Below are 25,110 nucleotides of genomic sequence, written 5' to 3' on the forward strand. Positions count from 1 at the left end.
CTTTGTGACACAGGTGCATTCTGATAAACAGACTTGTAATGTGTGTAATGGCTTACATGAATGCCCTGCAACTAAAACAAATTAGTTGCTTGAGCTAAGTTATTCTAATAGTATTGGAGAGTGTTCTGCATGTCATTTTGCAACAGGAGTTGTTTTACAATTTGGCTTAAGGTAACATTACACAGCTGTCTAATTTCTGACCTGTTTTATTGATACTGTTTTTAAATGGTTGGCATGTAGATTAGTCCATCAATTATTTAAACTTCAATACTAAGAGTATATACAGTCAAAATTAGTGGAATTACTCCAGTGAGCAGTGTAGTTGGGGCACTTAGGGGTTCTTACTGATATAAATACAGGGGTTTTTCAGGGTTTCTTTTTGTCCCAGGTTTATCTGTAGTACTGTATTTGGAAAAAGTACAGATGTGATTAGAGTAGAAAAATGAAGAATAAGACTAAAGATACTAACTTTTCTTCTTTTTTTGTCACATAGGGGAGTCGTGATAACATGAGTATTGTATTAGTTTGTTTTTCAAATGCTCCTAAGGTCTCAGATGAGGCAGTGAAAAAAGATGCCGAGTTGGATAAGTACTTGGAATCACGGGTTGAAGGTAAGAAATCCATGTAGTTCACTAGACAGTGAACAAATCACAGTTGGATTGTGATAATGAACACAGTAGTGTCATAATTACCTTGAGCATGAAAACAAAAGCCATGAAAGAGATTATGCCACTTTATGTTGGGTTAAATTCAGGCCTGGTTATAACTCTGAACTGTTGTATGTCAGGAAGAATGTTTTAGGCCATGTGCTTAGTTTATCCTGGTATTCTGCAAACATTTTCTTCATGTGAGCTTTAAATTTTTACTGCTGTCTTCATAGGTTAAAATGCAACTACTGACCTTGCAGAGTGTTATATCAGATCAGTAAATTGTGATCTTGCTAATGTCCTGCTTATGAAATACTAGAAGTGATATCTGTACTATTTCTTCTCTTTTTCTGTGCAAGTTTTTGACAGAAAGTAAAAGCTGTATTGGGTTTTTGTGTCCATGTCCCAGTAAGTAGTTGATGTAGCCACCTGAATTTTAATCTGTATGTATGATGGTTTTTCGGGTACGAGTTATCTCTGAGCACGCAGCTGTTGTGTGTGGTGTCTTTTCCTTGTGTTTAAATGGATCTAAATTGAAATGGGTTGTATGTTTGTAATTTCTGGTGAGGTTAGAGAGTGCTAGTGGTCACTTCAAATACTAACTCTAGGCCTGTTTCTTGGAATTTGGCTTACATCCCAGGCTTCCTAGATGACACTAGTTAAGATAAATACCTGTTATCTTCTGTGTCAGAGTAGCGTACATGAGCTGTTAATAGGCTCTGGGAGAGAGCCAGGAGCAGTTGCCTTCACTGGCAGCAGTCAGGTGTGCACAGTGGTTACAGGTTAGTATTCCCAGCTTCTTGGTGGCTTCTCTCTGTTAGCAAATAGGTGAAAAATACGTAGAACTGCAGCAGATTTTATTGCTTTTATAAGTGAATGTTAGGATTAATAGAAAAGCTGTCAACTTGTGATCAGAGTGACTGGATTAACTAATCTGTTAACTGATTAATTTTAGCTCTGTTATCACAGGTAACTAAATAATAAACATACCAAAAAAAAAGTTAAGAGTTTGGAGTCTAAACTGTTGTGGAGTCATTCCAAATGTAACTTAAAATGATTGTTTAGCTTAAGTACTTCAGAGAAATTAATTGCTCCAAAGCTTGAACTTCTGTTTCTTCAGCTCTTGATTTTTTTTTTCCCCTGCCTGAGTTCCCTGTGTTCTGCTAATCAGGCAGAGTTCAAGGCCTGTAAATGGCAAGTATTTAGCAAGAAATGACAGTTAGCATATTTGAGGTAATTCTGACAAGACATGGAGAAAGAAAATTAAACAGACCTCAGAAGAACTTGAAATATTTATCTGATTTTTAACAAATCCTTGCATTCATAAATTCTGTGAAATTTTAATTTTGACACAGTCTCCTTAATTAATAGAAAGAAGTAGTTGTGGAACTGCAATATACCTTACACATGTCCCTTGACTATTATTAGTTCAGAAATGGTAAAAGCCTTAGCAAAATGTTTCAAACCACTAAGCAGCATGAGGAAAATTGTTTAGAAATATGTTGGAATTTTTAAAAACAGTATCTGATTTAAAGGTTTAAGTAGGAAGCAGGAATACTTTTGATTTAAAAACAAAAAAACCCCATGGGGGCAAAAGTATCATCTGAAATGTTGGAGTTGGGAAAAGTTTTGGAAGGTGGGAGTTTCTTTTTGGTTAGAAGAAGACAGCTGTCTTAATCAGTTTTGCATTCATCTTTTGACTTAGTATAGAAAACAGTGCCTAAAAGAGTTGTGCCTGAAAGGTTTAGACTGTCTTTATTTCTAAAAACGTAAAGCCTGATAGATATGCTGTGACATTGATAGTATGGATTTGTTTAAAATACCTTTCTAGAGGATGACTGTTCCTTTCCAAAAGCAAATAATGGTGTTTGAACACAATTAAGTTAACAAGAACAACATTTTAAAAAAATTGTTAATGGGTTAACAGCTCACAAGTTATATGCAGTTGGCTAATAGCCAGTAACAATTTCATTTATACCTGTCGTAAAAACATTCTGAAAAAAATAAGCTTGTCTGTGAACTACCAAGCTGCAAAGATACATGTCAAGAATGTAAACTATGAGTTCTCTTGGATACTCTCCTCTTTCATTAAGTGACTAATATAAATCAGGGCAACATTAGAACTTAGTACGAAATCCTTTGAGACTTCCTGAAGCAATTTTAGTGTGATCACTGGTGTTTGTTCTTAGTGAATATATGCTGTTCTGTTTCTCTTCTCTTCTGGACCTTAAATTTCAAGCTGACTGTACTAACCCATCAAGCCTTTTAGGCAACAGGGTTTTTTTCCACTGCTATACTTGGGCATTTTAAGCTCTGGCTCAGGGAGAAATGCAGTGTTTAAGGCATGATTTTGTTTGATTTAAAAAAAGTAAAAAAAAAAAAAAATTAAAAAAAAAAAGAAAAGAAGTTTTTACATTTGCAGGTGTAACATTTTTACTCTATCATACATTCCTAAGTGGAATGCTGAGATTTTGTGTATTTGTATAATGTGTTGAGTTAGTAGTTCCATAAGATCTTTCCAGAGTTCTTAAAAGAGAATTACTGTCTTAATAGAGAGATTTTATTATTATTTTTTTTAACAGATTTATTAAAAAGCAAACTCAGCAAGTCATAGTTCACAGGGATTTCTAGTGGAAGAACTATATACCGATGCTCTTTAGCTAGTTTGGGTTTTGAGGTTGACAGAATGTGGGTAACTGCATTCCAAAGCTGCCACTTGTAGAGTATATGAAATACTTAATGAAGTTAAGCTTGTGCTTGAGTCATTTCTGACTCTGAGCACAGCCCTGCTTCTGGTTTGAGTCATTTAATTGGTCCATCTCCAAAGTACAATCATAGAGCCATCAGAATGGTTTGGGTTGGAGGGGACCTTAAAGATCATCTAGTTCCAACACCACTGCCATGGGCACCTTCTACAGGTGTTTTGGACAGTAGTGAGGTTATGCTAGGTCACTCTTTTCTTACTGCTCCTTGCAAACACTACTTTCTGCTCTCTGCCTTTCAGAGACCCAAAGTTTGGTCCCACAAAGAGAAAACTAGGCACAGAAGTCAATTCAGTTCTCTGATGTTTCAGTTTATTTGAAAGGGTGTATCAGAATTGCAGTTAATAACAGACAAACCACAGAACCCCATAAAACCCAAAAAACACCCTACAAATCATAAATAGGGGCACATGATCTGTGTAGGCTTAAACAGTCTTACTGGTTAATCCACTGAGTTGGATGATACATTTTACATATGTGGAATATATACTGTATATAAAACTGATTTGTCATAATGGATAGCTGGGCATCAAAGGAGGCGCTGGAACATGGAGAACTTGTAATGCTGTCTGGGTGAGGACTTGCATTATATAAAACTGAAGTAAAATGTTACCTGAATTTTCAAAATGCCTATCGGTGAGTTAAGTGTTAGGCTGTTAGTGAAAAGTGTTTTAGGAGTAAAGTACTAGACCTTGTAGTGGACTGCCATGAATATACATATATAATAATATCAGGAATTATTCTTTAAGTGTCTGAGTTATGTTAGCAATGCAAAGTTAACTGTAGCGGTTATTCTTAACATCATAGAGATGAAGGTGAGAACTTTGTAAGTGCCCATAAATCTTGTTCCTGAAAATATTTGGTTTCTTTCTCTGGTGGCCTTTGTCAAGCACATCCACAGTGTCTATCTGCCAACTGATGTGTAATGGAAACAGGTCATGCTTGCTCACTTGCTTTATTCTCGATTTTCTATTAGGAAGCTTTGTTTTTTTTTAAAGAGAGGAAACAGGTTCTAGATGAAATTATTCACTCTAATACCAGAAAAAGAATAAGATAATGATTAGTTCAGCCAGAATTCTTGTTTTGCCACCTTCTAGAAATGAAGAGAAGATGCTTATGGTTCAGTTCAGCACTCCCTGGGAAGTTATTATACAGTGTAACATAAATATTTCTAGTACCAAGAAACATAGAGCAATCTTTAGCTGTAATTGCTTTCATTCCTTTTTAAGAAGATATAAAACCCTTATGCTTGCAATTAATATTTGGAAATTGCTTGCTTTTGTAGTCTTTCTTCTTATTAATTCTTGCTATTTGTCTACTTTTCTTATGTATAGAACCAGATGCGCTCTTGGTATAAAAAGTGTATATTCATAAGATACATTTCCTGTCAAATATATCAGCAAAATTATATTGTAGCAGTATGATTACTTCTAACTAAGTAGAACTGTACAAAAGGATGCAATGTATAAGAGGAGTTGTAGCTAATTTATGTATGTGTGGAAGAAGTGATCAAAATCCTAAGATTAAGGCATACTTACTCAGCTGTCATTTCCTTTGCTAGCCATGATCCATCCTTGATGGATGGATGGATGATCATACACATCAAGTTTCATGGAACAGTCTTTAATCACTTCTAGTAGTAGAGCACCTATCTTAATCTTTGCAAAGATTGTATATTGCTGGCTTAAAATTGAGACTTAGAAGCATAACAGTGCCTTATTTGTTACAAGGTACTATAATTATTCTACAAGTGATTGCTTCATGGGGGCATTACTACTGATCTGCCTCATGCAAAGTGAGCGAGTACCTTGCCAAGCACTTTGTTGATCTTGGTAGTCCTAAGAGAAGCCTGAATATCACTTGCTTCCTACGTAAGTGATAGACAGCAAGAAAGGTTTAAATACCAGGAAACTTGGGATGAGGGGTTTAAAGTACCGGTGGTATGCTTTCTACTAACTTAAGAAACTCGTAAATGCAGGCTCCAAGTCACTTATCCAGAATATAATCAATTGTAGGAAAATTAAAGTATTTGTTTATCTATCTTTGGATAGTAGCCAAGGTACAGAATGACTGAAGTTTTTTAGCATGGTACTTGAGAGGATTTATTCTTAATTCTTCTGGTTTGTTGCTCAAAGGTGTTTTTATCTGGAACATTATCTACAGAAATGGCACTCTGCTCCTTAATTTAGTTGATTTTCAGAAAAAAACTCCTCTCAAGCCTTTTTATGCCGTGGTAGTGGTTGATGAGTAGAGACTGATGAGTGGAAGCTGGTAGCATTACACCTGTGTGAGTGTATACACAGATACTACATGTGCATCTTAACAGCAACTCTGGTGAAAGAGAGCATGTGAAGATTTACTTGAGTTTAGGCAGTTCTTTTCCAAGGTAGAAGAACTTAGTAGTGCTGGGCTTGACTTGTGTTATATGTCAGCTTTGAAAATGGAATACCGTATTTTTAATTATTATTAAAATAAGTATATTTAATTATTTCTCATCAGTCCCGTATTCTCTTTTGGCCACTTGAGTGCTAATATTATCTATCCATTATATATCCTCCTGCTTGCATGATGGTCAGAGTGTTTATGCACTGGAGATTCAGGCCTTTGAGGATACAAGGTGTTACTCACAGCGAAGCGTGACAGAATCCCGGGGAAGCACTGGCTTTATGGCATGTAATGTGTTGCACTGCAACAGGAAGCTGACTGAAACAGACTGCCAGCTGCTGTCTTTTTCAGAGAGAACAGGCTGCTATCTCTGGGGTATTTCACTCAGTTCACAGTCTGCTTCTGATTTTCTATTAAAGAGTAAGGCTTGACTCATACTGGAAAGACAGACCATGAATTTAAGCTCTGTTCCACCATGCAAAGGCTGCTAACCTAAAATGTAAAGAATGTTGTCCTGTTTACATGTAACTTTTTCATAATGCTTCTGTTAAAAAGTGATAGTATCTTATATTTCAGTGTCTTAGCCAATGGGTGGTATTAACTCAGGACTTCTTCTGTTTTTAAATTAGAAATTATGGAAAAATCGGGTGAAGAAGGAATGCCTGATCTTGCTCATGTTATTCGTATTTTAACTGCAGAGAATATCCCTAATTTACCACCAGGAGGTGGTTTAGCTGGCAAGTGAGTACAGTACTGGAATTTCTTGAACTGTTAAATTCACTGAAACTCTTTCATTTTAATGTTCTAAAGTTTTCTACTGTAATAGCTATAATCAAATCAAGTTTTTGTATTTGAAGCTCGTTTACCTTTTGCAGTATATAAACATTTGTGTCGCTGTCCCCATTCCAGAATGGTAAAGAGGAAATACATTAATTATATTCTGGTACATAACATACTAATTTATTATTTCCATATGGCCATTTCAGAAAATTAAAATATATGTATTCTTGACTTTTTACTGCTTTACACTTACAAAGAGCTGTCAAACAACATGAATATCAAAATGCCAGGAAATCACTTTTCCTCATGTCATGTTTTCCCAACCACTTAATGTCTGTTATAAGTTCGGGACAGTAGTTACTTGCTCAGAAAACATTGTCATAAGAAAATTGTTTTTATTTGTTTAGTCTGAAACTGAATGGTAGATAAACAAGAATATTGAACTAGAGTATGCATCTTAAAACTTAACGGGAATAAACCTTCAGAAATTACATTGGTTTTCTGGTGAACCCAGTGGTGATGTTCTAGCAACCTAACTTAAGGATTTTAATGAAAAGAATTTAGAATTGCATAAACAATTGTTAATCTGGAATTCCCCAGACAGCAGTACTCATTATTGTTCCCTGGCATAAAGCATGTTGTTTCTGAATATTTGTATTTTACAAAATATGAAGTCCTGTCGTCTGAGCATTGGGGTGTGTCTGTACATCTATTTTCATTGCATGTACTTGTTAATGAGCACTGTTTGCCATGATTATATCTTTCTAGCCTTGGAAGTATCTGTATATTCTGGGCCTTCTTTTCCACTTGTGTGCATTCCAGGCATTCAGAGAAGTTTTGGTGTGCCTGTTCTTGTTGCCTCCCAACTGCTGTGTTTTGTTGTTTTGCTCATTAGTAACTGCATCATGTACTGCTGCACTATTCTGGACCCTTGACATATAAATTCTATTTAAATTTGTTGTGATTCAGGTTACATTTTTCATGGACTTGTTTCAGAATTTGCATTTTGGTGCCTTTCTCTTCATCTTGACTTTTAAAGTCCCTTGACTTCAGGGGTGTGCCTGCAGTTTCTTTCGAGAGAATATTATACGGTATTAAGTAACTTGTTCTTGGTCTCCAAACTTGGGACAAAGGCAGTGACATAAGTAAGTTTGTTTTACTTGCAGGAAATTAATGGAAGTCTTAGAAAAAGTACTACTGCACAACCCAAACCCATGTACTGTGTAACTTGAAACTTTTGTCCTAACAAGAGAATATTCTTTTTCTTGAGGTCATTATCCTGGGATGTTACCAGGTCATGAAGAAGTTACACTTTGTCCTTGTGTTTGAACTCCCAAGACCTGCCTCAAAGGGGCTGTGGAAAGATCTTGTCTGTGGCTGACATCCATGGTTTTAGCACCAGTTAAAGTTGCTCCAAATTTTTAGTATGTCTGAGCTGGAGAAATGCAATACAATGTTACTGTGACTAGAGTGTGTTTGTGAACCTTAGGAGCCCCTGAAGTAGCTCCACTTACTTTGGCACTGCATACTTCCTTCCTTCAAGCTTCTCACTTGTGTAGAAGCCCCTGCTGGCCCATTCTTTGAGACAGGAGATGTACAGGTGTCAGCTCTGCTGTGGGCAGTTGATGATGCTGCTTTATCCTTTAAAATCTTACTCTCCAAAGACTCTTTTCTGGCTTGACTCCAATCCCCTTGTGATTTCAATTGCTGCCTCAAAATCAGTTGTTTGTTGCTGCAGTAAACAAAAGTCCTGAGCTACCCTGGTACTTGGGCCTTTAGTAGTTCCACTCGAGATCTTGCTCCTGAGTTTTCCCATCAAAGAAAACCACAGAGAAGTACACTGTTGAAAGAAAGAAAGAAAAGTGAAAAAGGAAGACTGGATAATTCCTAAGGACCTGACTTTCATGTCTATTTAAACCCACTGTAGTGGCTACCTCTTGCTTCTGTGGCTGTCTTGCTTGGACTGTTTAGGCATTTTCTGTTATATTGCAAGTGCCTTTGCTTTATGTAGTACAGACATTTAGTCAGAACTGTGCCATTGTTCTATCACTAAGTGTGGAACTAAATGGAGAGAACCCCTTCGTGTATCATCGGCAAAAAGATTCAGTTTCTTTTGTCTAGGAAGGTATTCCATCAATGCCAGTGGATCCTATACTACTTCAGATACACAGCCTTTCCAGATTTCTTAAATATGAACAGAAGGAGCCTCATCAAACTTGTAGCATCCTCAGTATTCTGGGGCAGAAAGTTCTGTTGCATTGAGAACCATGACTGTTTATTGGAGACATTTGCAGCTGTCTTCAGCTGATGCCTTTGTGCTCTTTAGAAGACTCAGCAGTTGGTGTCCCTCATTCTGACATAATTTTTAGAGATCTTGGTCACTTCCAGACTTAAGGAGTCTTAGTCCATGTAGGAGTTCTTTTCTGTTGAAGCTGCCAGTAACTTTGATCATATTTATTATAGCTGTCTGAATGTTTCCCAGTTTTAACTTTGATTTGAAGATGTGAGTACATAACCTTTTTTGAATCAGAAGTCTGTTTATATGATGGGTTTTAATTTGTGAACTTGTTCGTGCCTATTTTGCCTGCCTGTGGAAGCGTGGCCTTAAATGGCACTGCCATAAAAAAAGTCTACCTAGTGGCTTTTGTGTTTTAATTTCTACAGTGTGAATAGACAATAGAAAACACATCTCAGGGGTTGTATACTCTGCACACCACACTTCAAAATTTTGTAGGCAAGTTGTAACCTGTGTATATGTAATAAAAATAGGGAAAAATGGAACTGTCTTCAAGTTCCACATCCAGAAATAAGGCAAGAAAACCAGCAAACTTGAAGAATTCTTTATAACAAGCAAAATATAGATTTAAATGTTACTTTTGACAAAATCTGACTATGCAGCTCTAAAAAGAGGTGGACCATGGAGACGGTAAGGTAAGAAAATTGCTTTACTTTGCTCAGTTTTTACAAATCCTTAACCAGATTGCTAGACCCCCAAATATCTTACTGAAAGTGACTAAAGACAGGGTGGGTTTCATCTTTTTAAAAGGCAAATTAAAAGAAAAATACCTTAAACACTTTGAAATGCCTACTCTGATCACACTTTTCTCAATGTTTTGAAATCCTTTGTTGTGCTTGATTTTTTTTTTTAACTTCTCTTTTTAGGCGTAATATTATCGAAGCTGTGTATACTAGGCTGAATCCACACAGAGACAATGAGGGGGTAAGTTCCCATTTTGATTGCTACACCTCTTTGCTAATGTGAATGTCAGAGTTGTGTCACACATTAAACAAAAGTGTTCATCACTAGGAATAAAGTATTAGAAATACATTGTATATACTGTAACATACTGCTAATTTTTACCTTGCTTTGGATGTATTTGATATAGAAGTTCATCCTCAGAAAGACACGAAACTGACACCCAATTCTGAAAGACTTTTTAAACATCCAAATGACTACCACTTTCTCAGTCAAACCTGTGAGGCAACAGTGCAGGGTTTTTCTAAATTACAGTTTATTATTGTAAAAAATTAATAGTCAGAAAATTTGTTACTTAACTAGCTGTTATTCTACTGTCCAGAAGTGTAGTACAAGAGGGGGCAAACACACTTCCTGTTGCCTTCTGTAAGGAGGCCTTCGTACACTTGATATAAAAGACAAGACTAATACTGACTATTTTCATAGCATTTGCACTGTCTTTTCATATCCCATCTCTACTGGTCTAAGGAAAAGTGTAAAGTGATTTTAGATTACTTCAGTTATGGTTTCTAAAATAGCTTACATTCCTCTTCCCATTTCCTATGAAATTGAATTTTAAATAGTACATTGAAATACGGTTTATTGTACCTCTAAGCCTGATTATTAGGTGGCTCTTAATATTAGTGTAACCAATAACTGGTGCTTCTCTCAATTGTGGTTAAATTTGTTTAAAAACTGTGAAAAACTGAAGAACTCATAAAAACCATCAGTGCTTGTGCACATCATTTCCTGTACAGTTTATGTGAACTGTTTTGTGGAAGTACCATTCTTATTCGATAAATCCTTTGTAATATATTTTTCTTCCGAGATGCTACAAGGCCCTCAGTCAGGTAGTTATTACAGTGAATGGTGTTGCACTTGAAATACCTTGAAAGTACCAATTGTGCACCTTGAGATAGTAAATATGCAGTCTCACTACAATTATTACTGTGTCTTTTCTATTGTCCTCTTCTCTTAACTGCCTATATTTGATGTTTTATCTTCAATTGGAAAGCTGGTGTGGGTGGAAGGGGCCACTATTCTGTTAAGAATACAAATAGGGAAGAAATATCTAACTTCTTAATTTTTTAGGATTTGTTCCTTTTTCTAGATGAAAGTGATAGGATATGCTTTTTCCATTTCACGTTCAAGAAATTGTGCAACAGTGCCCCAAACCAAGATACATAAAATTTTCCTCTTTCCAGCTTCTTTAGTCCTTCAGGAAAATCTGCACCTCTATCAGCCTGCTACTACTTTTTGTATTTAGCCAGAACTTTCCCTACTTTTTGGGGAAAAGTTACTGGTATATGTGGCTTATTTAAGAATTAAATAGAAATTAAAACAGCATCGGTTTTACAAATTAATTGGTATTTTAAGAAAAAAACCTAAAAGTTTGTCTAATGGCTAATTTTTAGAAATGTTGTATGCCATAGTTGCATTTATGATGCACATATTCTAAGTCTAGATTTACTTCTCAATAGCCCTGCACATTTGCTGAAAGTCCTAATACGCAGTAAAGCATCCTTTTGTCTATTGGCTTCTTTCAGGAAATGTTTATGCATTATCCATTTTAATTTAATAAAATGAGGTAGCTAACCTAAATGTGCATTTTGTTCATAAAATAATATACCATTAACACCTTTGACCTTTCTTGCCGTCAAAATCCTTGAGTAGTTGGTTTGGCTTTTAATTTGGTTTATTAAAAAGAGATGTGAACAGTAGACTGCAGTCTGCTTACTAAATTTTTCTTATGTTGATATAGAAGTGCAAATCTCAAAAATGATGTGTTTTTAATAGAGTGGACTAAATTCTAGTTTGATCTTGTGACAGGATGTCATTTGCCAGTCAGCACCTTTATTCTTTTCACCCTAAGTGATACTGGCCCAGAGTAGTTTGAGAGGATGTGCTCGCCCTTGGTGAAGGATACAATTCCTGTTTGCATTTTCCCAGCAAGTTACCTTGCTGTCCTTGAAGTGGATGAATCCTAGTGGGCCTTGTCTCTGAGGTGATGAAAACATGACTTCCTTGCTGGTCTTACTCAGTTTCAGGTGTGTATGTGGTGATCTTGTAGCCTTCTGAACTGGATACTGAAGTGTCCAGAGAGGTTAAAAGGGAAGGAAGCTGTTCAGTTTCCCAACATCAGACTCTTCAGAATGTGTACACAAAGTGATAATGTTGCTACACATCTCACATTTAAACAGGAAGCAAAGGTAGGAAAGAAACATACAGTATATCCCAATGATGACATTGCCAAGTGAGATTGAAATCTAGCTAATGATGCCCCTGTTTAAACTAGTATGAGGCAAAAGCAGATGTTCATATGAAAAATTGAGCTAGACACATGGATGCTGAGTCTGCAGAGCACAAAGGTGCACTTGACTTGCACTCAAGCGTCCTTCCCTGTGTGCAATTAACAGTGCATATGTGTCTGCTGAGAGTGGGTGTTGTACAGAATATTTCCATTACTGACTGGAAATCTGCCTGTGGCAGTCATCTTCCATCTTATGGTTGTATATAAAGCTAGAGCAGTTTTTATCTTGGCAAAATAATAACATAATTAGTTACTAAAATATTAATACGAATGAGTAAAAAAAACCCTCTAAACCACAAAAACAACAACCCAAACAATCAGATTAACTTTTGCAATTGAGAATATGACTTCCTTCTAAAGACTATGCTTTTTAGCATCTAACAGTTTTAAAGTAGTTACCCTGAGTTCCTGTGAACTGGATCATAATAGGTTTGCAAGTTAGTTCTTAGAAAGTATATGAATTAAAAACTTGGTTGTATCTCTTTCTAGGCTAGCTTTGTTTTACTCAACACTGTAAACATTTCAGGTAGTGTTGCACTTAGTTTTTTTTTTTTTTTTTTGGTTATCCAAACTAGTGATAGTAGATTTTTGTCCTTCACATGTGCATTTTCTGAGAAACATTAACATAGAGCCTAAATATGAGATGTCATGCAGAGCAAGAGTCTGAGAAATGAAAGAATCCTTACTACAGCAGTATTCAGAGATCACTTGTCTGGCTTGAGGTATAGCAGTCTTAAGTTTTTTCCACTAGGAATCTCAGCAGATTTATGAGTATTTTATAAATCCAGGGCTGGAGAGAGCCCTGCACTGGGGTCACAACGAAGAACTTTACCAGTGTTTGAGCAGAGACTTCTGCTGTAAATGTGGTGGCTTGTGCCTTTACAAATACGAGTGAGAGTACAGGAATCTGTTATGTATTGGGGTCTGATGTTTTCAGATCTTTAAAGGGAATTTAAAAGAATGTATTCATAGCTAAATAATTGTTAGCACTGTGATGTTACAGTACCACTGAAGAGTTGTTCTACTTACTATGTTAAAGTATTGCTCTTTTTCTGTGACTCTACTTCTCTGACCATTTTAGTTTTTTGATGTGTTCCTAAGACTAGCAGACTACTACCCAATTAAACTACTTCACTATATGTATATATACACCTAAACACAAGGAACAATGTTAAAATGACAGTGGCTGTGTTAATAGTTCCAGTGGCATTTGCTTAAAGCTGCCTTTGAGCATCTTATTTGAAAGCAATCATGTTTCTCTTTGTTTTTACTAATAAAACACTCTGGCATTTGGCTGAACCAAATCATGTGTCGTTAGGGGCTGCTACACATAATTTAAAAAATTAAATGGACGCAACTCTTTACACCATTCTCAAAACATCATAAATCCAGTCTTTAATACATAGCAACCCTTTTCATGCACGTAATTTAATAGCACAAAACTTGCGTAAAAATTGTGAATACTCATGTTCAATATGGCTAGCACAAATTTATTCTTGTTTTTATGGTCAGTAGCACTTAAGTCGAATTGAAATGTGAGGGAAGACAAATGCTACCTTGCACAATAACCATAGTTTTCAGGGACCTGTTCTAACCACACATCATTAGAGAGAAATCTCTGTCTGTATCATGCATAATATATAAAAGAGGCAGTTTCGGTCCTACTGTCTGTGGGGTTTCTTGTCTGGTAGCACTGAGGGACACAAGGGAAGCACAAAATAGCCTGCTGTAAAATAGGGTGCAACGCAAAGCAGGATGTGAGCTTGAATACCAAACACTAACAGCACTGCTAATTCAACTCCTACCAGCATTTGAATTGCTTAGGAGTCTCAGGGCTGCTATTACATTGCTTATTGCTTTTACTCTTCAGTGTTGCATGGAGCAAAATCATTCACTTCAGTCTGCCAAAGGAATTTTTTAAGATCTCAGTATTTTGAAATGTGGAAACTTCAGGGTGTATGTGTGCTAATGTCAACCTCACAGCCTAACTGATGGAGTAGACGAAATACAGAATTTAAACGTTCTCCGAATTTTAAAAAACTGGAAGGAAGTCTCCAGCTATGCTGCCATGTTTAATATTAGCTAGGTATATACATAACTCAGTTGTTTTTCTTTGTCAAACCAAGAAACAGGATGCATCTGTAGCCTCTTCTTGATGGCCTGGGTTTTCACTGACATTGTGCTCGTAAGGCATTAAACCAATTCCATTTCAAGCATTAGAACTACCTCCTTTATATTGCTTTTTCTCACTGGGCTCTTGAAGAGAAGAAAGTATTGAATTCTTGAATATTCTCTTGAATATTTTCATATTTGAATATGAAAATGCTAGTACATGTGAGTCAAAACATCTCAAACTAAGACCAGCAAACCACTGTGAAAATGTCTCTTACTTCCTGAACAAATTAAACTTAAGAGGGATGCCATTATATGCAGTAATACTCATTTTTGTGGTAAAATTGTCCCCCATTTTAGCTTGGACTGTGCTAATCAGTCTCGGGGCTTTTATTCCAGCAACATTACATAGAGCATGCAAAATCTTAACTGATCCCAAGATATTTTCTCGATACTGCTGTTAAGCTTGTAAAATGAGCGGCAGCAGTACTTGTAATTAGGCAGCTTTTGGACTACATGACAATAAAATGAGGTCATCATGAAAACAAGGCAGTCTGGATTGCGCCTCTAATGTCTTGCAAAATCAGCCAGCTTACAGAGATACAGTTTCATTTGTCTAGATTTTAAATTATTAATATATAGCAATTTATCAATGTACTGTTCCCTTAAAGCAGCAGTACTGCTTTAGCACTTGGAAGTGAAAATACCTAGTATCAGTGTCAAAGCACTGTAGCAGATGTGCATGTCTATCACCAAAAAACACATTTTTTTTCAACTGAAGGCTTGTAACCAAGCAGTTCATTTGCTGAGGAGACTTCCATTCCTTAACCAGCACTTGATACTTAGATTTTGTGCTGTAGGTTCTTAGGTTTGACATTAAATAACTGTTCTACCTGCTAATTTTTCTAGGCAATACACAGTCTGCCCAAAGGTGTCTTATGTCATTCAAATACCAGCATTCCTTGTGCTCATGGGTAGCTGCTTGCTTCTTTTCTGGCAGCATCATGCATACAAAAATCAAGAGTGCTTACTGAAACACTGAGCATTTATTTTGATGTGATGCTTCGACTAAACTGCTATCAGTAGAGTTATCTGTTCTCTGAGTTTTTAACAGAACTGTGCTGCTACTGACTGTGCAGAAATTCACAATTAAATATATTGATCTGTGGCTAAAGAAGCTTAAATGTTCAAAAATTTCCGCTGACAAATAATCAAAGTTGAGGGGGGTATAATCTATTTATCAAAGATATTTGAAAGAAAGGTGGAATTAATGGGGAGAAGGTACTTTGATGACTTGCTCAAAATGAATTGAAATTATTAAAAATGCTGGTTTAATAATTACCATTTCTTAAACTATGTTGTTTAAAAGGATGAACATGAAATATATTGTTCCAAGTTGTATGTTGCTAATAGGGTGTTTTACATTCAAATAGAGCAAAGCTGATGTTTTCTCAGTTTGAAAAAGAAAATGTTTTTTCGGTTTGATTTTTTTTTTTTTTTAATGTGGTTAGAGAATGTTTTAGTTTAACTACTGATTTTTTTGGGGTGTTGAATCTCAACCGAAGGAGCCTGGCGCGGCCGAGGAAGGCGGAACGCAGGGGAGGTTGGTGGAGGCGCTGAGGCAGATGCGGATTAATCATAGGGGGAACTACCGCCACCTGCTGGAGGAGATGCTGGCCGGGTACCGCCTGGCGCAGCTGCAGGCGCGGGGCCCGCCCGACGACAGCGCGGCCGCCGAGGCGCCGCAGCCCCGCGCCGGCCCCGCAGCGGCAGCGGCAGCGCGCCGGGGCGCGGGCAGCGACCAGAGCGGCGAGCAGCAGGCCTGACACTCCACAGCGAGCTAGCGCTGCGCTTCACCCGCCGGGCCTTCCTTGCTTAGATCGCAGCCTGTGCCACTGCTAGCCTAGAAGACTCTTTGGCTTTACTTCAGTTATTTGTACAGATTGTTCCTACAGAGCTCTGACTTCCTTCGAAGTTCAGCTACTGTGGGATAGTACAGTAATTGCATCTTATGTTGTGTAGCAAGATTTAACTTCCATTCGAGATTCTGATTTTCTTTTTTTAAAATCCTGTGTCACCAACAACAGGATCTAACATGATTATGCAAAAAGACATTATAAAACTTTTTCTTTTTAGAGCATTTATTAAATAATAGTTTTGATGGTGTATGTTTACTGTTTACTCAGTGTAAAGTAATTTACATCTTAGTTGTATTTTTTGTGAATTATACAAATTCTTCAGGTTTTTTTTCCCCAGCGTCGTGTACTGCATGCTTGTGTTTTGTTTGTGTATAGTTTCTATTACAGCTAAATTACAAAAGCTGTTAATTTTAGGTTGTCACTTATGAAATGTTTGATTTTTTTTCTTTTCTTCAGTTTAGATTGTATCCACTGTTCATTATAAATACTGATCTTCTAGACAATGGTATTATTACTTCCCAGGCTGTAGCATAGCATATATCCAGAAATGAAAATGTACTTCAATATAGTACCTAGTGTCAAGTTATAATAATTTGTGATCAAATGAAAATAAAGAATATGCTGTGGAATAATATCTGTACGCATATTGACTCTTTTAAGCAAGTAATAAACTTTCTTTGAAGCGTTACCATTTTGACATGACTTGAAACTTTTCATAGCTTCTGATGTGAACTCATGGTGATCATTAGTTTCTACAAAGCTTTGAGTGATTTGGGGTTTGGAGCATTCATCGTAATCCTGTATTTGGGCAACATTTCTCAGGTTCAAGCTAAACATCAGCCATATAAATGAATAAACTATTCTTTTAAAGTTTGCCTTCTGCTACATCTTTTCCATGTCTCTTGGGGTACAACACATACACATATGTGGGGTTTTTTGGGTAGGTCGGTGATAATACTGGAACTTTGCAGTCCTGGTAGCTCATCTGCTAATAAGGGAAATCTGGAATTCTTGTGTCAGTTGTCAATTCATAGCATATAACACTTGCACAAAAATAGAATTGTTCAAAACGGGTATGAATTTCACTGCCTTAATGAAAATGAGCCTGCAGGAATTTCTTGTGGACCCCGAATACCTGAAAAGCTGAGTTCCGTAGTATTTTGTAGAGCTTTTATTTTTGTTTTGTAGTCCACAGATGTAGCATGTATTGGTAGTTGTGATTTAGTACAATTTTAGGTAAATCTTGGTTTTAAGTCATTCTGCTATAATAGCTTTACTGGATTCATGTTTTATAAAAGTAAATTCCATCATGACATTGACAAACAGCAACTACTATTTGTGTGTGGAAGTGGGCAGGTATGGAAAACAAGGAAAATGTTTTCTGTCTTATGCTAGCATTCTTCTTAATTATGCCTCTGAATTCCAAAGTACAACAAAATGTTTTCATTTGTATTGGTGAGTAGTAATATTTCTCCTCTTCTTTTCCTGTAGGGTGCTGGAGATCTAGAAGATCCGTGGTAGCCTTACAAATCTACTAAAATGCTTTTCATTCTGAAAGGGGGAAAAAAACTTTAAAATCTGATTTCTTCAATACAAGGGAAAATTTCTGGTGGATTTCCAACATTTTGTGAAATGGGCAGAAAGATATTAGAATTTTGCATCATTTGTTCATTTTTGTGTTTTCTGATATTGCCACTCTTAGCATTGCCTGTACTACAGTATTTTTACCAGCCTCAGGCATACTGATTACATCTGTCATGAACTTGGCCCTAAAAAAGAAGGAAGGAAGGAAGGAATATTCTCTCAGCAGATCGGTGTATGTACCTGAGGTGCACGGGATTGTAGGTGTACTCTGAAGATACACTGTGGCTAAATGAAACATGCAACACACAAGCATGAGAGAGAGTACAAGTAATTGTTTGAGACGTTTCTTATTTCACTTTACCGAGTTGGAAGGCTTTGCAGCTCTGTGGCTTGGAAGTAATTTCAATTGGGCAGTACGCTATCAGATGTGTATTTTATTTTCTTTTTTAATTTTCCAGTTTTACCTGTATTACCAGACCGTTAGGTTTCCCTGCGGTGTCCAAATTGTGATACGTTGCCTACTGCTTGCTTGAAGATAAGTGTATTTGGCAATAATATATGAAGATTCTAGGCATCTAAAACCAGTAAGAATTTTACGCATGTGTACAACACACCCTTCAACTCTTGCTAGAGAAGATCTTTTTAAAAAACCAAACTGGTGAATTTATAGTTAGTAGTGACTTGCTTTGACATCTCTCACAGCTGCAGGTTTTTTAAAAAATGCTGAAAATTTGCCTTTATTATAATGTAAATTGTGATTATTTTTTTGTTCTATATGTGGTTTTCTATAGGTTTTTGATTTTTTTCAGCTTAAGATACAGACAGAAGTCTTGTGTAATATGGGTATAATTTTTAATTGTTTGCATTATTTTCAAAGTTCAAATTATCACTTTGAGATTACTATAAATACACTTAAAATTATCTATTTTAAATTAAGAAAATATTAGAGATATTTTCATGGGTTCAATGACCTTTCATTTTATAAGCAATGGGCATGGTACAGAGTGGCTGTCATGTAAGGTACTTGAAGATTCTTAGTTTAATTCTATTTTTGCAATAACCTTGACCTTTTTTCTGACTTCTTTGAGTTGTGCATGTAATGAGTCCAGTAAATGCTGAAAATGGGGAAGAGTAAAGTATTTATCTAAAATAAAAGCTATTGGGGAGGGGAAACAATGAATGTATCCATCTGTACATGATTTACATGCTGTGGATGCCTTGTAAACATTTTCCTATTTGTTTAAACTGTGTTTCAGCGAGGATGTAATTGCCCTTGTGTGTAGTTTTAAGCTAATGACAGTCATCAACTGGTTTTGTGTGAAATTAAATTCATGGTATTTTTCTGTAACTTTATCCCCATGGTGAGTCTGTACAAACCACACGCTCTTTCATACTGATGCCGAAGGCCAGCTTTTCCAGTCATTTTGATTCACTGTGTATCTGATTTTTTTTTTTTTTTTTGGTCTAGAGAGGATTATTGCCACAGTATATTTTATTTATTCATTAGATTTTAGCCTTGTAAGTTAAAGTGTTTTAAATGATGATGTTAACAGGTATTTGTCCCTTTACTGGTTTTTTTGGGGTTGTTAAAAGACAGGGAATGAAGAATGCAAAATGGTTTATTGTTCAGACTGTCCGCTCTGGTCCAACCCTGTACTGATAGTACCTTCCCAGTATGATATTGTGATGTTTCATACAATACAGTGAACATAACCAACTTGTTATCTTCAATAAAGGATTGCTAAAACAGTGTGACATGCTCTCTATTTTCTTGAGAAGAACTTACTAAGATGCAAGTGTTCCATATAAAAAGATAACCCAGCAGGATCTATGAGGTCTCTTAGTTGATGGATTTCTGTTTGTTCTGTAGCAGATGTGCCCCTTCATCTCAGAAAGGCACAAGTCTCCAAGTGGGCTTCTCTGTGAGAGACAGGAAAGGGCAAACAACATTTAGTGCTCCTAGGGCAAATCCATCCCAAGTGCAGCTGGAGTCCTAGTCCAGCTATGGGAGGGCATTCATTTATAGACTAAAAATTCAGATTAAACTTGACTTTTTGATCTACTAATTTCTTGGAGTTTCTTAAAGATCTGAGCTTAGCCTTATGAAATTTCACTGTTGCACAGAGTTTTGAATAGAAATTTCTCTGATGTTAATGCTTTCATGTTAGAACTTTTGCAAATCTCTTTTTTTAACTTTTACAGATCTTTTTCTCCAACTTAATATTGTAGTTGTTTAGCTGAGTGGGAAAGGAGACCAGAATCCTCCGTGATGTTGATACTGCAGGATAATAACCTGCCTGAATAGTTAGTGTTACTGTAGAATGGACATCTTCACAAACAACCTGAAGATTTTTGAGTTTAAAAATCTGTAACTTCTTTGAACTTTTTTGTTGGATTTGCTTGTACAGCATAACCCCTGCATGCCTTCCTCATGAGCTACAATTTTAATGCCTTGTTCCACTGTTGAGACTGCTGGTACTCCATAGGCTCCAGTCCTATGAACACTTTTTTGGGTAGATTTTTTACATTAAGTGGCTAGTCTCCCTCAAGTAAAAGGGTTTATGCTTCTTGGTATTGAAGTGAAGTTTACACAGAGGTTTTTCAAAGAGAAGGATCACAGCTACATCAAAATGTAATTCAAGACAGCTTTTTTCCTCTAAATTAGCACTACTTGACATTCATGCATCCACTTGGTTATGAATTCTAGTCATGGTTTTAGTTTAGTCAAAATACTGTATAGATTTCAGCAGCCTGGGAAAAACTTTGCTTGTTGACTTTGTATTCTTAGTGTGAGAAATCTGAATGAATGACAAAATTTGTTCCTGTATTTGCCATAACTTGCCAACGTTTTAAAATTGCATTGTCTTAATTATGTTGCCACCTGGTAACTAACGTAAAGATACTTATGTAGAACATTAAGAATGGGACATTATCTCTTCCACCTTGGGTCTTTCTGTTGTGTCAAATTCAGCTTGATTTCATTCTTATGACTTCTTCTGTAACAGAGGCAAAGTAGTCCATGTAAGTTCTCAAGTCTGGTGTCTGAGCAAAGTAAAAATCTGTTTTAACTGCTCCTCATTAACATGTTAAATGGAATAGGGAGTAACGAAGTAGATGCAAATATAAGTGATGTCATTCTGACCTCAGAAGTCTCATATTAGGGGTTAAGTGCTAGGATCGTCTCCTCTTAATAGGCTGGATCTTCATATGGTTATTGCATGCAAACCTTTGCAAGACTTGGCCAAAATATCCATATTTTTCATGGCCTTAAATGTGAATCTGATGCTGATGTTGCTATTTGAGTGGTTTAAAAAAAACCCAAACCAAAACACAAAAGCAACAACAAAAAAAGCCCCAAAATCACAAAGCCAAACAAACTGTTAAGTTGTTGATTCTTTTAGCACATCTGAGGCTAGCTATTAGTGGCTAGGTAGTTTCTTGGTATCATGTATAAAGTGGAGTTCAGTCAGCCACTTCATCTCTGAGCTTTTGTACACTGTCAGCCACAATCACTGGCTTAAATCTTAAAAAGCAAAATTAGCCCCAGAAAACCAGTCCTTTTTCTTTGGCACTTTGAGTGGAAATCAGAAGCAATAGGAACTCGAGATTAGTTACAGCACTGAACCAAGCAGTAGGCAACTTTTACCTCTGGAAGATGAAGCAAAAAGCAATGCTGCCTATCATTAGGTACAGGTCTATACTGGGGCAAAAAAAAAAGGCCAGAATGCTAAGCAGTTTTTAATATCAGCTAACTTGCTGTTTGTTGGCTAAAAAGCAAATTTTGGATTTAAGGGTTGTCTGAAGGCTTGTTGCTTTTGGCTCTTTATAGTTCTTTTTTAGCTCTAAACTGAAGTTGGAAGTAGCTGTGCTGGTGCAGGTAAGCAGCTGCATGAGATGCTCCCAGAATGAAGGCAATTTGACAAAACTACAAGAAAGTACCCAAAGTCCATGAATTTATGCAGTCTAATCCAGGTAAGTATGCAATTTATGCAGCTGAGGCTCCATAAATGTCTTTGTAACCTGTTTTCTCTGTGTGCCAATCTGAACTAGTCCTGCTTGTGTTCATTCAGGCTGTTGCTGTACAGACCTGACTTAGCTCTGCTTGGTTTGTACTGTCTCGTGCTTGTACTGGCTGCTTCCCTGTTGATCAAAACATGAGCAACTTTTGCATTTTAGCATGACTGTGCCTCCTGTTTGTGTTCAGCTCCCTGTTTGTGCTTATCTCTCGTTTCTATCATTCACACTGTCACTTCACCAGTGCTGCTGTGCTTAGCTCTTTGTACATCTGAAAGGTCACATTTGCCCAAAGACTTTACATTTCCTTCAGAAATCTTAGACCTCTCGTTTTCTGTGATGCCTGGATTTAAAGACTGACTGAGATTATTGAGATCCTTCTGCTTCTATCCTTGGCTGTCCTTATTTGTCTATGTGCAGCTTGACTGGGATTTTTCAGAGAAAAAGTCCTTGCTGTGCTGATACTGTGATTAGTGACTGAATTAACATCAACTAATGATTGCATCAGCACCTGCTTTTAAACCTAACAGAGACTGATAAGGGTTTAGGTCGTGGGGTGGGCTGATAGGAGAAAAAAATGGATGTTCTCCATCAGTTGGGTAATCCTTCTCTGAAAGCAGTTGTCCTTCCCAGTAAAGGATAAAAAACGCTATAGTAGGAATGAATACACATTCTAAAGACTTGTGGCAACTAATTCAAACAGTCTTGTTGGAAATAATTTTTCCTGTTATGTCAAGTCTACTTTAGAAATAACTGTGACCCTGGTCTGCTTTCTCAAACTTTTGGAATCTAAGTGAGTTGTAGGGAAGTTGAGACTATGGTGCAATAGTGTTTAGTGTTGTAAGGACCCTGCCCTTGACCTTTAAAAAGCTGGAATCAAATTTATGAGATCCCTGATGGCGATGTTGGAAGTTCATCTGATCTTTAAATATCGAAATACTGATTTTTTCTGGCTTTTTTCAGGTGGCTTTTGGAATACGTTGGGTAGAGATGGGATATTTTCGAGCAAATATTGTTCAGAGAACTTATATGCAAGGTTCTGTCAGAAAATGACCAAACGTGTTCTGCCTTTATCATTTTAAAAGAGCTGCAAAGCTTAAGTGAGAGAAACTGGACAGAAATTCATAGAAGGAAAATTCTGTCATGTGAGATAAAACACTACTCTTGGAAGCTAGTGTCCAGGACTTAAAAAGAGAACCCAGAAATGTTTGTGTGTGTTATATTCCTTTCAAGACTGTTATATTTTCTCAAAAAACCCCAGAATTGTCTTTTTTAAAAATGTGTGAAAAGAGAAGCTCTGGTGAAAATGCACCATTCTCTACTGATGTATTTTAGCTACTTCTTTGGGGGGTGAGCATGTAGATTAGTAAATATCCTACATTTAGAAGTTAGTTGGAAAATTTGAAGTAACTGCGCTTTAACTTTGAAGTAAAATGCGTATTTAAATTGCATTAATAAAGAGATATTTCCCATTGTTTTTGTAAGGAAGCTTCTTGACACCATTCCCATTAAATGAATTCTGTGAATATTGTTTTTATTTTCTTTAGCACGTTACTCAGATGCAAAATGATGGATGTCTGCTTAATCTTAAATTTACAGTATTTAATTTGTTGTTATTAGGGGAAACTGGATAATGTGAGGGTTTTTTTTAAAATCCTTTATCCAATAGTTATCTTCATAAATGCATCTGAGTTTAATGATACAATAAGGATTTTGGCCTGGGTATGTAAAGCAGATGTGTTTTCCTAGTGTGTTTTAAATAAATATTTCACCTTTGGGAGCAGAGAATGTATGAAATGAAACCAAAATACTTTTTCCAGCTCCAAAAAATCTGCATTTACTTTGGAAGGAGATAGTTTTTGTAAATAACTCTGCTAACACAAGCAGTGTCAAGGTGTTTGGAAGTATGGTGCTTTACAAGGACTTCTCAGTCTCTGCTCTTAGTACTTTTTACATTATGCTGGCTGTGAAATTTTAAAATGGTGAAATATATTTTACATTCATTTCTTCATTCCTACTTTTCCTTACTTAAAAAAACATGTAGGAAGTTCCATGCTGCTGCTTCAGAGATTATAGTTGTTGCATTTAACTTCACACTCAATTTATTAAAAAACCCCAGAGGTCCAAGCGTATGAGTAATTGCAGCAACTTCTTTACATGCTGTTACCATATTTCAAGTGCTGTTTCTGTGAACTAAATTTAAAAAACCAACAGAAGCCAACAAACTTACATCTTTAAGATGTGACTTGTCATATGATCTTAGTAGCCCCTATGCTTTGAACTGCATTAGAGAAAAAAATTTACCAAATGGGTATTTGTGTTATCACTGACTTGAAGATGTTGTACACCTGTCTTCCAGCTCAGCCTTTAGTATTCAAATAGTTGAAACATCTGTCTTTGAAATGCAAACAGGACAGACACCCACTCAGAATAAAACCAGTTTGCACTGCCCCCCCTGTACGTGGTTCAACAGGCTCCCAGAGAGCATAGCAGAGCTAGCAGCATGAGAGCTCTGAGAGACTGCCTTATATATATGTATGGCATGAAGAGCAGAAATGTGCTTTAATTATCCTTGGAGCAGGGAATGGGTATGTGGGATACTGAAGTGCTTCTCTACTTGAGTGGAGGGAATGGAGAGGGGCCTTTCAATGCACTATGTGAGTCCTTGCAGAATGTGGGGTGGTTTCTCTCTGGTTCACTAGTATAAACAAGCGAGGTGCCAGAACTATTTTATGAAGATACACAGTGTGAGATCTGGCACTGAAGAGCCCACACACTTCTATGGATTCAACAAAGTTCAAAATGGAAAGGCTGGTATTGGCTGCAGGTGATGCTTTCTTCACCTTTCTCCAAGCGGTGCTTTCATCCACATGGCAGGATCCTTGAATGCCAGACAGCTCTTCAAAACAAAACTTGTTTAGGCAGTGTTGAGAGTAGTATTTAGAGTTTTAGCAGTTCTTCTAACTTACAGGATGTAAGGATTGTCTTCAGTTTCAGTTGTTGTACCTTCAGGTGAACATGAAATTAAGGTGAAGTTCTGCTACGTGTGTCCACATTGAATGGTGTTTGTATATCTGGAAAATACTTCTTGTAGTTGTGGAATGTTTTCTTGATGCAGAGGTCTACTTTGTGCTGGTCAGAGAGCCCCTTCCCTTTGTATGTGCCAGCTGTTGCTGTACAGCATGCTAGGTCCTGAATTGAAGAATAGGATTTTTGTTGATTTGGGGCTTTTTTTACAAAATGTCTGCTTTCAGTTCTTTGGTTTTGCTTCCAGTGCTCCCACTGATTTTTACACACATTACTGCTGGACTGTACAGTCTGATGTGGAATCCATGAACTGCTGGTCAGAAGCAGCCACTGT

The 25,110-nt window shown here is 36.7% G+C and overlaps 1 protein-coding gene across 5 annotated transcripts in view; it reads left to right on the forward strand.

Annotated features, from left to right (window-relative positions):
- PPM1B (protein phosphatase, Mg2+/Mn2+ dependent 1B) overlaps positions 1-19,472 on the forward strand; it is a 60,840-nt gene extending 41,368 nt beyond the window's left edge. For 4 of the 5 annotated variants that reach the window (XM_082303376.1, XM_082303377.1, XM_082303374.1 and 1 more), the window contains 4 exons: positions 494-611; positions 6,424-6,535; positions 9,737-9,794; positions 15,798-16,783. In XM_082303376.1, coding sequence (XP_082159502.1) covers positions 494-611; positions 6,424-6,535; positions 9,737-9,794; positions 15,798-16,058 — 549 coding nt within the window. In that variant the 3' untranslated portion in view covers positions 16,059-16,783. Of the gene's footprint in view, positions 1-493; positions 612-6,423; positions 6,536-9,736; positions 9,795-15,797; positions 16,784-17,642 lie in introns of those variants that run through there. The other variant, XM_082303378.1, reaches the window with a different exon arrangement.
- Positions 19,473-25,110: the final 5,638 nt, after the last annotated feature.

The sequence above is a fragment of the Coloeus monedula genome, assembly GCF_965178545.1.
Source record: "Coloeus monedula genome assembly, chromosome: 2".
Taxonomy (NCBI): domain Eukaryota; kingdom Metazoa; phylum Chordata; class Aves; order Passeriformes; family Corvidae; genus Coloeus; species Coloeus monedula.